The sequence below is a fragment of the Naegleria gruberi genome, assembly GCF_000004985.1.
Source record: "Naegleria gruberi genomic scaffold NAEGRscaffold_92, whole genome shotgun sequence".
Taxonomy (NCBI): domain Eukaryota; phylum Heterolobosea; class Eutetramitea; order Acrasida; family Naegleriidae; genus Naegleria; species Naegleria gruberi.
Window position 1 is genome coordinate 57,778 of NW_003163235.1, and position 16,758 is coordinate 74,535.

The 16,758-nt window shown below is 30.8% G+C and overlaps 8 protein-coding genes across 8 annotated transcripts in view; 4 read left to right on the forward strand and 4 right to left on the reverse strand.

The window, feature by feature from the left end:
• Nucleotides 1-142: 142 nt before the first annotated feature.
• NAEGRDRAFT_76162 (uncharacterized protein) lies at nucleotides 143-1,846 on the forward strand (the record flags this gene model as incomplete). The annotated part of the gene is made up of 1 exon (XM_002668870.1): nucleotides 143-1,846. One exon carries the CDS (start codon nucleotides 143-145, stop codon nucleotides 1,844-1,846), a length of 1,704 nt encoding a protein of 567 aa, XP_002668916.1.
• Nucleotides 1,847-2,192: 346 nt separating this feature from the next.
• Nucleotides 2,193-2,900, forward strand: NAEGRDRAFT_76163 (uncharacterized protein; the record flags this gene model as incomplete). The annotated part of the gene is made up of 1 exon (XM_002668871.1): nucleotides 2,193-2,900. The coding sequence occupies one exon, from the start codon at nucleotides 2,193-2,195 to the stop codon at nucleotides 2,898-2,900; it is 708 nt and encodes a 235-aa protein (XP_002668917.1).
• A 159-nt stretch (nucleotides 2,901-3,059) lies between these two features.
• Nucleotides 3,060-5,243, reverse strand: NAEGRDRAFT_76164 (uncharacterized protein; the record flags this gene model as incomplete). The annotated part of the gene is made up of 1 exon (XM_002668890.1): nucleotides 3,060-5,243. One exon carries the CDS (start codon nucleotides 5,241-5,243, stop codon nucleotides 3,060-3,062), a length of 2,184 nt encoding a protein of 727 aa, XP_002668936.1.
• Nucleotides 5,244-6,461: 1,218 nt separating this feature from the next.
• NAEGRDRAFT_82292 (uncharacterized protein) lies at nucleotides 6,462-8,417 on the forward strand (the record flags this gene model as incomplete). The annotated part of the gene is made up of 2 exons (XM_002668872.1): nucleotides 6,462-8,164; nucleotides 8,319-8,417. Exons 1-2 carry the CDS (start codon nucleotides 6,476-6,478, stop codon nucleotides 8,415-8,417), a joined length of 1,788 nt encoding a protein of 595 aa, XP_002668918.1. The 5' UTR covers nucleotides 6,462-6,475.
• Nucleotides 8,418-8,608: 191 nt separating this feature from the next.
• Nucleotides 8,609-11,395, reverse strand: NAEGRDRAFT_82293 (uncharacterized protein; the record flags this gene model as incomplete). Its single annotated transcript, XM_002668891.1, has 2 exons — nucleotides 8,609-9,743; nucleotides 9,809-11,395. The coding sequence occupies 2 exons, from the start codon at nucleotides 11,393-11,395 to the stop codon at nucleotides 8,634-8,636; spliced, it is 2,697 nt and encodes an 898-aa protein (XP_002668937.1). The 3' UTR covers nucleotides 8,609-8,633.
• A 328-nt stretch (nucleotides 11,396-11,723) lies between these two features.
• NAEGRDRAFT_54544 (uncharacterized protein) lies at nucleotides 11,724-12,266 on the forward strand (the record flags this gene model as incomplete). Its single annotated transcript, XM_002668873.1, has 1 exon — nucleotides 11,724-12,266. One exon carries the CDS (start codon nucleotides 11,724-11,726, stop codon nucleotides 12,264-12,266), a length of 543 nt encoding a protein of 180 aa, XP_002668919.1.
• A 111-nt stretch (nucleotides 12,267-12,377) lies between these two features.
• On the reverse strand, nucleotides 12,378-15,968 carry NAEGRDRAFT_76168 (uncharacterized protein; the record flags this gene model as incomplete). Its single annotated transcript, XM_002668892.1, has 1 exon — nucleotides 12,378-15,968. The coding sequence occupies one exon, from the start codon at nucleotides 15,966-15,968 to the stop codon at nucleotides 12,378-12,380; it is 3,591 nt and encodes a 1,196-aa protein (XP_002668938.1).
• Nucleotides 15,969-16,317: 349 nt separating this feature from the next.
• The window catches only part of NAEGRDRAFT_76169 (uncharacterized protein), a gene marked incomplete at both ends in the record, with an annotated part of 754 nt that continues 313 nt past the window's right edge, over nucleotides 16,318-16,758 (reverse strand). Inside the window, one exon of the mRNA XM_002668893.1 lies at nucleotides 16,318-16,706. Coding sequence (XP_002668939.1) covers nucleotides 16,318-16,706 — 389 coding nt within the window. The remainder of the gene's footprint in view (nucleotides 16,707-16,758) is intronic.

Sequence of the window (16,758 nt, forward strand, 5' to 3'; positions counted from 1 at the left end):
TTTTTGCAATCATAAACAATGCTACAGTATATATTTGATTTAGAAACTTGAATTTTTGTTAACATTGTTGTAATAGCATGGTTTCTTTTGGCGCCAAAATGCCACAAAATCTTTTGCCAAATAGGCTAAATAATTCAAAAAAATGTCCAACAATGTTATTAGTGATGATGAGGGCAATTTCATCAGAGAGTGTACTCAGCTTGGACTCTCATCGTCTTTGAAATTACAACAAGAAAAATCCAAGCAAAGACAAGAGGAATTAAAGTTACAAATTGAACTTTGCAAATTAAATTCATTCATGGATGAAGCCAACATTAAGAAACGTAAGCTAGAAGAATCTTGTCTTCAGATTGTTTCCGATAGTAAAGTGCAGAAAACAATTAGAAAGACAGAAATTTGTGATGATGTTATTGGTAAAATATTAGAATATCTTCACAGAGACCTTGAACTTTTCAAATATTTGGGTGTTTCTAAACAATTCCAAAGAATTATTCTTGAAAAATCAAAACATTTGATAATAGAGTTTGAGAGAAAGATATTCCCTCCATATCAATTGCCAAATGTTGAGTCTCTGACTTTTTTTAGTGACTTTGAGCACAAAGAACAAAATCAATTTATAACTAAATGTGTAAACATTAAGCATCTTTTTATTGAGAGAATGGATTTTAAAAATGATGGACCAGGTGATAACACTGTTGATTTCAAGTTCAAGAAACCATCTATAGAATCAATAGTTATTAACGTGTCTCACAATCATTTTGTTTTGAGAGATCGAAATCTATTTAATTTAAAAAAACTTGAAATGTGGGAGCCATACGCAATTGATATGGATAATGTTATCAATAATTATACATACACTTTACAAATACTGTCGTTGAAAGAGTTGAGGAAAGTCGATATTACTCCAATCTTAAACTTACCACTTCTATGCAGTCTAGAATTGGAAGGACTGAATGAAAATCAAGTAATTTCTATTTTAAACACATCGAAGAAATTGGAAATACTTAAAGTCGATATTGATGAAGCACCTTCTGTTATTGGTTTAATTGAACCTGACACTAAATCTATTTTAAATTTGAAATATCTCAACGTAAGCAATGGATATTCAAATTTTACTGGTAAATTATGGAAATATAATTTTTCAAATTTGAAAGCTCTGAAGATTGATGTATTCAATGATGATTGGAAATTTTTCTCCACCAATAATACTTTCAGTAATTTAGAAATTTTTAAATATGAGAGTTATTCAAATGAGTCTGTAACAGCAAATCTGGGAAAATGCAAAAACTTGAAAAATTTGAAACATTTATCTCTACATTTTTTTGAAACTGCTTGTTTAGATTATGGTATTTTTCAAAAACAGAAGTTCAAGCATTTGAAATCATTATTGATTTGTGGATGTAGAAGCTCATTTATTTGTAACTTGGCTCAAATTGAAGATTTGAATAATTTAAAGATATTACGTGTAATCATAGACAATGAAACTGATCTGATTAATTTGACCAAATCAAATGTGTTTGCAATGTTGAAATATTTGGGAATTAGATATGATCATGCATATCCACAAGAATTTTTCGAGAATCTGAGCTCCAACTTTAAACAACTGGTTGAATTGGATTGTGGATTCAAAAACTACGAAGAGATTGAGTTATTAAGAAAATATCATCCAATCAATTTACGTATCATTACAATTAACAAGAATGAAATGCAAAGTTTGGGTTACAAAATATTATCAAATTGGAAAGAAATTGCATGGAAAGACAAACCGATTAAGTCATATATTGACCACAAATTAGAAAAAATTGAAAGCACAATAGCCTCACAAATTTTGAGTAGAGATTTTTAACATACTCATATTTATCACATATTCAGGTATCAATCCACAATGATTAAGGCTTAAAGATTGCTTCTGTTTTGATGAGAATCCCAATTCTTTATATCTTCAAAACGACTTTATTTGACATTGTTTTGTTAGGTCCTCTTACAACAATGCTACATCAAAACCTCCATGAACTAAGCTGAGATGTTAGAAATGTGATAAAGTTGAGAAAGTGGTACGGTATTCGTATTTATTGGTTTTTAGATTTGAAAAATCTTGAAAGTCTCTCTGTTCATGAGGAGATTTTCAAATCTAAAAACATAGCTAAAACTAATTATGAATTTATAATTTAAAATTATAAATTTAAAAAAAAATGTCTGCTATGAATGAAATTCCAATCACTCCTCTCTTCACCAAGTCATTGGCAATGATAGATGATTTGGCCAATAAATTGCAAAATAATCAACCAATTACATCATCAAAATCTTCCGAAAAGAAGGTTCAACAAAAGAAGGAACAAAAGCCTAAACAACAACAACCACCAAAGAAGGCTGCTGCTAAACCAACTCATCCATTCCATCAAACTTTCCTTGTTGTTGCTCAAGTAGAATCCATCGAAAAACATCCAGAATCTGAAAAACTCTACAAGATTACTTTAAATATTGGAGGTGATGAAAAGAAGGGACTCGTTGCAGGTCTTCGTAAATTCTACACTGAAACGGAATTGTTAAATAGAAAATTAATTTCCATCGTTAATTTAAAGCCTAAGAAACTTGCTGGTGTTTTGAGTGAAGCAATGATTCTTGCTGGAACAGCAGTTGGTGATGAAAATAATGTTAAAATTTTGGATCCATCACCAAATGCTCAAGTTGGTGACAGAGTTGTTTTGTCAACAGATGTTAATATTATTGAACCATATGTACAAAGTATTGAAGATAGATGTTCTCCAAATCAATGGGAAAAGATTGTTAAGGAATTGAAAGTTATTAATGGTCAACCAAGTGTTTCAGGAACTACTCTTACTCTTTTGGATGGCTCAATAATTAAATGTGAATTACCTGATGGAAGTGAAATCCATTAAACACAATCAATTTAGACTTGTCATTCTTTTATTTAGAGGTCATCATTTCATTACTCAATGTTGTCATAGGGTTGTTCATACTAAATACAAATGCTTTTATTGATACTACTATTTATGGTGCCTAAAAGCCTTGGACTAAAATAATTGACCATCGTACATTTATAAAAATTCTTGGGCAAACTTTAAAAAAAACAATGGCAAAAGTTTTGGAGGTAATTTTAAAATTGTCTCACAATCAGGAAAGAGTTGTCTTCTGTGCTTAATTCCAAATGTAATCAATTCATTATAAAAACCCTCAAAACATTGCAAACCAATATAATTTTCACAAGCTGAAACAATATCTATATAATTATCAATGGAAATTGATAATTCATTCTTACAATATTTAACTAAATATTCCATTTCATGTTTCATGGCCATATCAAGAAGACGAAGCAACTTTTCGTATTTAACATCTTGAACTGGAGTTTCATAACATGTCTTGATGATAATTTCCAAAAATTCAAAATCATCTGAAGAATCTGGAATAAAAATATCATTACTGAGATCGGTAAATGTTGATCCACTGTCAAACATGGCATTAAATAATGTACTTGAAGAGCTTAAAATTGTTTTGTGGCAATACAAGTAATTATCTTCATCAATTTGAATTTTCAAATCACTCGTTTTCTTATCGTTATATAATTTACCAATATCCATCAATTCTATTTCTACTGCTTCATCAATAATTATATAATTTGGTTGGGACAGTGAGTGTTTTGACAAGATGTTAGCAGCATTTTTCACAATGATTGGAAGATTTGGCAAACTATTGACTCCTCCTGGAGTTTTCATTTGAATGGCAGCAAATTCAACACAATAATTATTCAAATATTCAAGAATATAATTTTCTAAATGAAAATCACTACATTGAGAAAGATAAATTTCAATTTGTTCCCATTTAAATGAAAGATTTTGAATAGTAAGTGATTGAATAAATTGAGTTGTGCATAATTTTTTCAATTGAATAAATTCATTATTCTTGAAAAATCCTAAAATGAATAAAACATCCAATATTTCATCATTGTTAAATTTCAATTGAATTTCATTATTATAAATTAAAGAGTCAATTAATTTTTGAATAATTTCTTGTTGAATTGAATTCATTGATGAAATTAGTGATTCATTCTTTAAAATATATTTACAAAATAGTGGTGATACCATTTCAACGAGAGGAATGAATGCATAAATTGATGAATTAAACAATAAATCTCTTGAATGTTTTTTCAACTTGGCTTTGCCATACGTGGAAGAATATATAGGGCCAATGTGTGGATATTTTGAAAAATCAAATACTGAATCACCATCATATCCTAATTCTCCATTTCCAGCTATTGTTATAATATTTCCATTTTCCAATATTTTTCTAATTCTGTTATTTTGATAATCAGCAATATAAACTTCATTATCTTGGGAAACAAAAACACCTACTGGACTATACAATTTTGCATTTACTGCAAGACCATTATCACCACCATATCCTAATTTTCCATTTCCTGCTATCGTTATAATGTTTCCATTTTCCAATATTTTTCTAATTCTGGTATTTTGGTAATCAGCAATATAAACTTCATTCTTTGATGAAACAAAAACATCTACTGGACTAGACAACTTTGCATTTACTGCAGGACCATTATCACCACTATATCCTTGTTGTCCATTTCCAGCTATTGTTATAATATTTCCGTTTCTTAATATTTTTCTAATTCTGTGATTACCAGTATCAGCAATATAAACTTCATCATTTGGCGTAACAAAAACGCTTGATGGATCAAAGAGTGGTGCATTTACTGCAGGACCATTATCACCATTATATCCTTGTTGTCCATTTCCTGCTATTGTTACAATATTTCCATTTTCCAATATTTTTCTAATTGAGTGATTACCAGAATCAGCAATATAAACTTCATTCTTTAGTGAAACACAAACACTCGATGGACTAGCCAGTTGTGCATTTACTGCAAGACCATTATCACCATTATATCCTTGTTGTCCATTTCCTGCTATTGTTATAATGTTTCCATTTTCCAATATTTTTCTAATTCTGTTATTTTGATAATCAGCAATATAAACTTCATTCTTTGATGAAACAAAAACATATGATGGACTAACAAGTTGTGCATTTACTGCAAGACCATTATCACCACTATATCCTTGTTGTCCATTTCCTGCTATTGTTACAATATTTCCATTTTCCAATATCTTTCTAACTGTGTGATTACCAGTATCAGCAATATAAACTTCATCATTACTTGATGAAACAAAAATACTCCTAGGATTAAACAATTGTGCATTTGTTGCCATTATTAATATTCACACACTACTTTTGCCAATTGAATTTTCGGATTGTAAAGCAAAACTTAGCACAAGTCAAGAATGAATTTTTCTTCTCTGAAAGATACTATTGGAAGGTAGTGAATTATCTATTTTTTTTAGTTTTGCAATTAATTACTAGAAAAGATTCGAATTTGACCAAGATGTCATACACAGAGAAACTCCAAGTCTATCCCACCTTATTGCAATAACAGCTATTATCTTTTAGTATATTAACTTTCTCATATTAAAATACTACTATGTCAACATTAACAAATCTTACAATAAAGAATTTAAAGATGAAAAGAGTATCATCTAATTGTAGATCATGTAATAATATATTGGGACGTCTTTGTAAATGATTTCCTTTTCTTTAGTGGAAAGGGTATCAAAGGAGTTCATTTCAGTTCAGATCTGATTCACCACCAATCATTAGGTATTATACAATTTCATAAATCATCATCATGATGAACTCAACATTCCCAAAACGTGTATGATGATACTGAATTTTTCGATGATCATCTCCCATTATTCGTAATGGCGCCATTTACAACTGCTCTGTTGTGCAGCCTTGAAATTTCTTTGCTGTTAGAATCCAATAACCAAAATTGCCAAGTCATCATCTCTTCACTCCATGTTCAGTGGTGTTTTTTTTTACGCCCAACAATGAACCAAGGAAGCTCCTTAGAGGAATGAATCTTGAGTATTTTCGCAAGTTATTCCCTTCCATCTGAAAAAGCATTTTGTGTGGTGTATTTTTAAATTAGACTCTAAGAAAAAAATTGCAGCTGCTTTAACTCCTCTCACCAGTTTTTTGTTAACCGCTGTTTTTTGAACACACACAACTGCTTTCCAATTCGACAACTTCCTTTCAATATGATCCGTAATTCCCAAAATAATGAAAATAATAATAACAACAACAATCAACAACATGAACAAAATTTTATATCAGATGATGATGATAATAGCATTGATTTAGAAGAGTCTAATAATATAGATAATTCAACATCTACTAACAACATGATGGTAGTGTCAAGTTTGGATGAAAATAGTCTTCATGATGCAATGAATGATGATTCAAATAATGGCACTAATCCTCTTGTGGAACATTCGACGTTAATTAATAATAACAACTCACCAACTACCATGATGACAATTAATACAACAACAACACCAAATAATTTAACTAAACCCTTCCGTTCTCTCCCTTTTACCCTACTAATATGCCAACTAACAATTCTAGTCCTTCTTCGTTGATGACAAATCAAGATAGTCCAACTAGCGTTTCTACAGAATTAATGGAAGACGCAAATGGATCATCTTCTGTATCACCTCAAAATGTTGATCCAATGAATTCAAGGGATAGTTTTTTCCCTTTCCTCCCTTCAACATATCCCTCAAGATTACCAACAACCGTGACAGACATTTCTTCGCTTTACCTGAGAACTTTGGCATCGCATCCTCCATCGGTCATTGGTATGCTTGCAGCCATTAATAGTAATAATGCTCCTTTTTCCATTAATAATAATAATAACAACAATTCGCACGAATCAATTAATGTTGCTAATTTAGATGAACAACCGTTACAACAACTAGTTTCACCAAAACCAGAAGAAAAGGAGCTCTTTGATCTTTCTAAGCATGACATTATTCCTCCAACTATTACAACAGAAAATTGTGAAATTCCTCACAATTTTATTTGTCCAATCACTAAATTAATTATGTTTTCTCCTGTAAGAAATATGTATGGTAAGGTATATGAAAGAGAGAGCATTGATCAATGGTGGAAAACATTAAGTTCAAAACAACAACAATTAACAGATCCTTTAACGAATCAAGTAGTTTCTGACAAGGCACTTGTTGAAGATGTTGAACTTAAAAATCAAATTCAAGAATTTTTGAACCAAAATGCACATTTAAGATTTTCCATTAATGATTTATATTTCCCTAAACAAATTATTAGAGAAATGAAGGTTGCTATTGACAGTGAGAATTATGCAAAGATTTCACATTTACTTTCTCAATTCCCTGCTAATTTCTTTGTGCAAACTAAATTCCCTGTTCCTCCACAATCTGCTCAAGGAAAAACCAAGAATGAAAAGGAAACATCAGTCTCTGTTTTTGATTGTCTTTATAGACGTTTTAAGACTGTTTTTGACTCTGTTAAAGATGCTTCTCCATCTGATGTTCATTTTATGAATGATCCAATTATTGGATATGTTGTTAGACAATATTTAATTGTAAGAAACTATTTTATTGAAAGACAAAAGAAAAGTATTTCTAAAATAGAAGTTACTGAATTCAAGTCTGCAGAAAGTTCTATTTCAGAAGGTTTGAAAAATATTTTTGTTAACAGTGTAAGACTTTTCCCTAATGTATCCATTTTGGATTGGTTAGTTTCTATTGGTGCCTCAATTTCATCCACAAATCAATTTAAACAAAATGCATTCCATATGGCTTGTATGACAGATCAAGTAGAAATTGCCAAGCACTTGTGTCACTTAAATAATTTGGTAATGACAAACAATGCTTCAAGTGTTAATATTGTTGAAGAAAGGTTATCAGATGAGGTTAAGAGAAAATGGAATGCTTTCTATTTAGCTATTTGGCATAACAGTCAAAAGATTATTGACTGGGTTGTAGATGATGCTCATTTGTCACAAAGATTCCTTTTAAGAAAACACAAATGCATGGTTAAGGATAAATCAAGTATCTATCATCCAATGAATGCTCTTAGTTTGGCAGCCTATAAGAAAAATATTCCATTGATGGAAGTACTTATTAAGAAATTCTCATTTGAAGTCCCTGATGAAAAGTACCATCCAATTTATTGGTCATGCATTGCCAATGATTTGAATGGCTTCAAGTGGATTTGTAATTATATTGAAACTAATATTCCTAATGGAGCTGAGGTTTTGAAATCACAGTTGAGAGCCATTAATGAAAGAGCATTCAAAAGATCCTTGATTCATGCTATTGCTATGGAAGCTTCTGATGACATGATGGAATATTATCTCCAAAAATGCAAGGATTTAAATATTTTGGATAGTATTATTAATACTCAAGATACCTTTGGAAACACAGCACTTCACTATGCTTGCGAAAAATCAAAGACAAAAACTCTTGCTATTCTTATCCAAGAAGGTATTGCTCACGAGTATGTGAACAGACAAGGAAAGACTGCTAGTCAATGTTGTAAAACTGATGAAGACAGAGAAGCTATTCAAAAGGCTATTAAGGAAGAACGTGAATTATTGAGGACTGTTGCTTCTAGAGTTAAGGAACTTGAAAATGATGTATCTTTCCTTAAGAGAAAGATTTTAGAAATGGAAGAATTCCAAAAGAGAAGAAAGTTTGAATAAATAATTTATTTATTGAATTCTATACAATTTGGAATCTTCCTGTAACTCGTTTGTCTCCTAATGCCGAAGCACTTTCTCCTAGAACACTCAATATCTGAGTTCTGGCTTGATGAACTGATCCTTCATCAGCACCTTCTACAATCAAATATTGCTTTCTTTCTCCTTTCTGTGGTTTTGTTTCAGGTGGAATGTAAGTGCCTTTAATTTGAATCTTTGTGTTGGTGAAATGTTGGATACTATGAAGGCTATCCTTTTTGAGAACTTCAGAACGAGGTCCTCTTGGCCAATCATTAATTTCAACTTCAGTTCGGAAAAGACCATTGATATTTACAACTCCAGCCAAAATCATTTGAGAAAGCTCTTTTTCTTTTTGTTTTTCAGATATTGATGTATGTACAGTGAGGGCAGCAGCAAAGAGTTGAGCTCTTTGAATTGCCTTCTCTTCTTCTGTAATAGTATCATCCTTTTCAATATCCTTATAAACAGCATCAGCAGCCTTAGTTGCTCTATCAACAACAGTTTCTTCTTTCTTTGATTTTTTCTTTTGAGATTTATCCTTCTTTTTGGTCTCATCAACTTCTTGAATATCAATTTGATCCAGTATAGTATCATCGTTATTAGTAAGAGCATAAGAGAATGCCATCTGTTTCTTTTCTTCCATCTTTTGTTTTTCCTCCTTTTCATCAAATTTGTAACCTGTACCTACAAAACCAGGAAGTGCATTCTTCTTTTGACCTTGTACTAGACCTAAATTCCTCTTTGTAAGATAATTATCACAAAGTTTTTGTAAATCTTCAGGTACAGGATTATTAGATTGTTTGAGAGCTTTAACCAAATCAGGAGCATATTTCTCTTCATCAGTAGAAATAAAGGTATAGGCAACTCCTTTCTTTCCAGCTCTGCCTGTTCTACCTACTTTGTGAATATAATCTTCGTAGTGATCTGGACAATTATAGTTAACAACAAGTCTAATACTTGGAACATCTAAACCTCTTGAACAAACACTGGTACCAACCATAATATTAAACTTTTGTGATTTAAAATCAGAAATAGTGCAATCTCTTTCTATTTGTTCCATACTACCATCCAGAGTACAAACATTTTCTCTGTAACCTGCTGATACTAAATCCTTATACAAGTCTCCAACGCCATTTTGTGTATCAACAAAAATAAGAATGCTAGATCCAAACTGACTCGAGTTAAATTTGTTACTCTACCTCTATTGGCGCACAACAAGTCAATGAGTCTTCCTGGAGTGCACACAATAATGTGAGCACCATTCTTCAATAATGCAATTTGTTCAGCAATACCAGCTCCTCCATAAACACAAGCTGTTTTAAGCATGAGTGGTGCTGAGAATTTTTCAATATCTGAATGAATTTGCATAGCCAATTCTCTTGTTGGAGCCATCACAATTCCTATTGGACCATCTACAGTTTTGAGTGGAGGTTGATCTAAAACATGTCTCAACATTGGTAAAACAAATGCTAATGTTTTTCCACTACCTGTTTTAGCGATACCAATAATATTTCTTCCACTCATAATACATGGCAATGCCTGTGATTGAATAGCAAATGGTTTAGTATAACCATGTGTTTCCAATACTCCCAATATAGTATCATTCAAACCGCATTGAGTCCATGTTTTAACTGGAGGAGGAATATCATGACCGTGTACTTTGATATTACCCATTTCCTTACGAAGTTCTGCAATATCATTTTCACTCATATTAGCATATTCACGAGGAACTATGAAGAAATTCTTTCTAAATGGTAGATATTCCATTTTTGAATGATCAACTTGTTTTAAATCTTTCTTTGATTGCTTTTGGAATTCAGATAATCCCTCCAAATTTCTATTGGTAATATCATCTTTTGCAATAAAGTAACTATCTAAATCGACATCATCAGTGTCATCAGAGAATAAAACTTGTCCTTTTTGATTTCTAATTTCAGAAGAATTCAGGTCGGTATTTTCATTACTTAACGTACCGTTATCAATTTCTTTTGGTTTCTCTGATTGTTTTAATTCACTGTGAATACTTGACATGTATTTTTCAAGATCATCATCTTCATCATCAGACATGTTAGTATTTACATTCTCTTCTTCTTCCAAAAAACTCAACGAATTAGTTTGTTTTGTTGTTGTTTCTTCTTCATCATCGTCCATATTAAGAACACTTATTTTGATGTTATTATTTACAGTTTTTTTAGTTCCAAAAGAGAGAGGTTTCTTCACTGGCTTTGGTGGTGGAACAGGAACTTTTTGTTTCTTTTCTTCCTCCAATTTTTGAAGAGCTCCCATTTCTTTCTTCTTTTTCCAAGCTTCGAGTCTAGCCTTTTTCTTTTCATTTTCATCACTTGTTGTTGTTGTTGTATTGGTAGTATCGGATGTTGTTGTTGTTGTTGTAGTTGGTTTTGTATTATTAGATGAAGTGGTGGTGGTAGTAGCTGTTGTATTTAGTTGAGGGTTTGTATTGTTTGATGACTCTGAAGTCTTGTTTGTTTCTTGTTTATAATCATCATATGATCTTTTTAAATTATTACTTCTATCATCTGATCTATTGTACTGCCTGTTGTTATCGTTATAGCGGTATTGATGATCATCATTTCGGGATGAACGATATGATGAAGAAGGTGGGCCGAAATTGTTATTATTAAAGGATGATGGATGTCTACTTCCCTCACTAGAATAATTTGAAGATCCCTCTCGTCTATAGCCTCTATGATCGTTGTGGTGATGTGATGAGTGATAACTATCTCGTTGTTGGTGGTTGGACATTTTTTTTAAAATAATTAATTTATTTTTAGTTCGTGTTCAACATTCAATGCTTTATTTTGATAATTTTCGAATCCAAATCTTAAACAAATTTACAAATAATGATGTTGAATGGTCCATCATAAATGTCAAATATGTAACTTAATGATTAGTGGTGATTTCCTGCAACTTCTCGATGAATTATTTCCCGCCATTTCAAGACCTTATTGAATCATTCTCAATCAAGACTACACTGACCGTTAACGCAATTTCCCGCCTTCAAGTCTACGTTAAAATGGACCTTGAAAAAAATCAAAAATAACATTTTAAAAAAAATAGAACACACAACACAATGTCATCTTCATGGACAAAGCTTAGAAGATATCTCGCAGGAAAGCCCTCAAAGACGGGATTGCAAACTGATTCACTCCCGAATAGAAAAACGCCAATAGAATGTACTCTGGGGAAGATGATGATAAAGGTTAATCCAGATACTGGATCGTTAGAATATATGGGAGAAATAGGACAAGGAGAATATATAAAACTGGATCACACAGATCTTCAAAATATTAAGGAGAGAATGGAAGAGTTAGAAGACGAGAATAGATTACTTAAATTAAAGAATGAAATTCTGTTAGATTTGCTGTCCTCAACGACATTGGACGCAAAATATATGGAACAAACTTTGTTAAAAATTAAGAATGAAGGATTCCATTCTATAAATAATCAGGAAGAAGAAGAGAAGGAAAAGAGGGAAAAGAAGGAGAGGAAGGAGAAGGAAAAGAAGGAAAAGAAGGAAAAGAAAAGAATGCAATCAACAAATGAACAAGTTGTAAAGAGGGATGTACCAAAGAGGCAAATATCATCAAGTCATGGTAATACAGTGCGAGCTTAAATTTGTAAATAATAACTTTCCATTTTTGATTTTAAAATACTACTGTTCTTTCAATACCTTTGAATCTTAATAAAATTAAGAAAAAACAAGCGATATATTATAAAAATTAATTTATCTTGAATTAACAATTTGGTTTCTCTTAACAACTTTAATTTCAGTTGCTCCATGAGTATGAGATGTTATTCCAGTAATCATTCCAATTAAATTTGATGATGTTAATGGATAACCTTCAATTAACTTTTCAATACCTCTAATTGCTAAAATGGAAACCCAACATGCAACAGAATTCAAAAGAACAATTAAATAATTGGTTGGATCCATCATCATTTGATTAAAAACACCATAGGTATATTTACCACCAGGAACAGCACTAAGAATTGGTGATGTAATACCCAAGAATGCTCCCGCATTTCCATAAACAGCCAAATAACAATAGTAACCAATCAAAGTTACAATAATAACACCCATATTAATAATATTAAATGAATTTGAATACGTTAGGAATGATAAAACTGAAGTCCATAAAACACTAGAATAGAGAACATGTCCCATATAATCCTTATCTATTGATTGTCTGATAAATGAATTATTATCATTGAATGCTAACCAAGTGAATGATAAAATAATACCAGCATGTAAAAAGCCAATACCAATCCAAGTTAAAAATGTTCTTGGGTTTAGACTTTTAGACTTTTGACAAGACTTATATAAAGCTGGATTTGTAATTAAATCATCCATTCTTGAATTAAAATCAAAAACATATGTAAATATAAATATACCAGTAAATACAAAGTTATAAAGAGCAAGAGACAACTCATTGTAAATAGAAATACCACTAAAACCAGTAAAAATGTTAAATAAAACTTGAATCAAAGCCAATAAAACATTCTTATAAAAAGAGAATTGTGAAATCATTGAAGTTCTGTGATATGATAAATGACCATGTTTAAATAACAATGGTATAATATGTCTAAATTTACCAACAGCAAAATCAGCAGATCTTGCAGCTTGTAAACCTTCATTACCAGCAATACCAACACCAACATGAGCTTTTTGAATCATTGGAATATCATTTTGACCATCACCAATAGCTAATGCAATTACACTTCTCTTAAATAAATATAAATTTAACATGTGAAGAAATCTCTTAAACATATTTTCCTCTCTCTTAATAGCTCTCTTATCATGATTAATAACAAGTGAAACAATATCTGCTTTTTGACCTGGTGTAACTCTACAACAAATTACACTTTTTGCATTCATTAAAATCTTTTCAAAAAGTGCCATATCAATTTGTTCAACTTCCTTCTTATCATGTTGAGGATGCATTATTAATGAAAGTGTAAAACCATTAACAATTACAGAGTAATTATCTTGAATTTTAACTAATTTTAAAATGTTAACTAAACATTCATTCAAATTAGCTGTTGATTGACCACTAATTTCATGAAGTGAATTCAATCCATCAATTAATTGACATGAAAGTGCAATTTGTTGAGCAGTTTCTTGTTTATCACCAGTTAACATCCACATGTTAATTCCTGCTTGCCTTAATTTCTTAATTGTTTGTGGAACTTGTTCTTGTAATTCATCTTCAATAGCTGTTATTCCTAAATAAGTTAAATTTGATTCAATATTTGAATAAAGTTTTGATAATTCAGCTTCTCTTCCTTCTGATAAAGTGCTAACAACTCTCAATTTATCTTCAAAAATTTTATATTCTTGTGGTTCAATATATTTAAAACCAACAAGTAAAGTTCTTAAACCAGTTTTTGAAAATTCATTAATTTGATTCTTTGAAGTTTGATTCAAATCACTTGAACAAAAATCATTTTTCATCAAAGATAACATCATATCATCTGCACCTTTACAATAAAGTATAACCTTATCAGTATGAACATCTCTTACAATAACACTCATTCTCTTTCTATCAGATGTAAATTTAAATACATGTAATAAATCATACTTTTCAGTATTATTTTCAGAATCAATTGCACTATCAATCAAAGGTATAATTTGACTCACTGAAACATTTCCAGAATTTGTATGATTATATGAATAACTACGTGCACTCTTATTACCACTTCTAGCACTGTTCATTTCATTTATAAGAGTATTATATTGAATATTAGAATTTGTAACTGATCCATTAGTTGAACCACCATTTGGATCCATTAAATTATATTTCAATGAATAAAAATCATGTTGAGTTTCATAAACTTCAATACCAACTGTTTGACATGCTTTTACCAAACATTCTTCATCTGGACTAATACTCTTATATTCATTACCTTCTCTTTTACATGTATGACAAAGTGAAAGTGCTGTAAAGAATTGAGTAACTAAAAATGGTCGTAATTCACTTCTATCATCTAAATAATATCTTTCATAAAAATCATTATTTTGTTGATATGAATGAAGTGTTTTAACAGATCTTATAAAACTTCTAACTGCATCATTTCCACTATCATCAAAGTCATAAACTTGACCATAAACAGAACATTTCTTAAATATCATTCTATTTTCTGTTAATGTACCAGTTTTATCTGATAGAATATAATTAACTTGACCCAAGTCTTCACAAATATCACTATTTGATACAATACATGGCCAATCCTTCTTTGGATCGTATAAAGTTAAATCCCATTCAATAAATAATGAGAAAATAATCTTCATAAAGTCAATTGTAATTTTGAGGGAAATTGGAATCATATAAGTTGTTAAGAGGAAGAATCTAATTGGCATAACAACAAATGGATCTAAAATTGAACCTTCCTTAATAGCCAAATACCAACTTCTTCCTTTCAATAACTTTTCATTTGATAAAATACCTAAAACACCACCAATTATAGCAATAGCAATTTGAATGAAAAATATAGCAATTGACATCTTATCAATCTTGTAATCAGATTGAGCCTTCTTATTAGGTGCCTTAGTCTTATTCATACCTGATTTTGTTTCATTTCCTGTATAAACAACTAAACCATAACTGAATGAAACATTCTTTAAATGACATGATTGACAAAGAAGTTGTTCAGCACTCAATGAAACAATCTTTAAATGATTGGATGAATTCTTAGCTGCTTCTGATATTGACAAACTATGATTGCTCATTTTCTCTTCACAAGTATCAGCATTATTGCTACGACTATTATTTGGGAATGTGCTATAGTCATATAAAAACATGGTACTATCAAATGTATACATATCTCTATTAGGTTGAGCACATTTAACAAACATTGGACATGTGAGAAGGAACTTATCATGCGAATATGGTATTAAATCTCTTGGTGCTTGTTTTAACTTTAAATCAACTTCACCATCCATGTTTGCTGTAGTAACATAGGATATGCCATTTTCATTCGCTGATTGAATGAGTACACAATCTGCTGGTATTTCATCATTCTCTTCAAGTTTAATAATATCACCAACCTTAATATCCTTAGATTTAATCTTTATAAGGAAATCATCTTGTCTTGAATTATTAATAGATGATGTATTAAGATACTTTCTATTAACAACAGTAAATGTTTTAAAATTAGACTTGTAATCATTGTAGAATCTCTTCAAATCATCATATAATGCCTTAACAGCTGTAATGAGAAGAGCAACAATGAGTGGAGCCCAAGTAGTAATAGGATTAACAGGTGATACTTCACTCCATAATTGTAAACAAGCAATAGCTAAAAAGTACCTATTCATGTTAGAAGTAAGGAATTGTGTAGTGATATTATGTGGTATGAAGGTAAATAGTGTATACTTAGAGTTGGAGATTTCATTGTTAGGGTAATAATATTTATACTTGGTTTTGAGCTCCTTATAAGGATGTGTTGTGGCATTGAGAGAGGCGCTATGTTTTGGATTGTTGGTTATTAATCTTTGATGATTATTCTGTTCAACATTTGAATGTGTTCTTACTATTCTTTCTCTATCAAAATAGACTGGATTGAACCATGATCTTGGACTGTTGAAATGTTACACACATAATTGTTATTAGTAGTAATAAATAAATGATTATAAAGTTATTAAGGAATATTATCAACAATAAAACTTACATGATATGGAAAATAATAAGGTATCTTAAAAAGTAGTTGTAGACATAGTAATAGATCAAATATAAAATAAACTTCATCTTCTTTGTGGTATACTTTGTATCCATTTCAATGGACTTGAAAACATCAACACATTCAGAGTTCTCTGATCTCATACTTGAATTATTATTAGGAGTAACATTATTAGATGAAGCATGTGTAACTAATAATCGAGGTGGTGAATTAGCCGTAGATGTTAAAGCAGCTGAGGTAATAGCAGCAGTAGCAGTTGAGGATGAAGCGCCTTGTACTGAAGAAGATGAGTGTTCATAATGTTGTCGGTAGGTTCTTCTTGTNGTTGTCTTGTAGGTAGTAGTGGTTGTAGTCTTTGAACTCTTTTCATAAGAACCTTGCTGTTGTGAGGAGGATGCAATTATAGCTGTGGACGGTGAAGATGATGA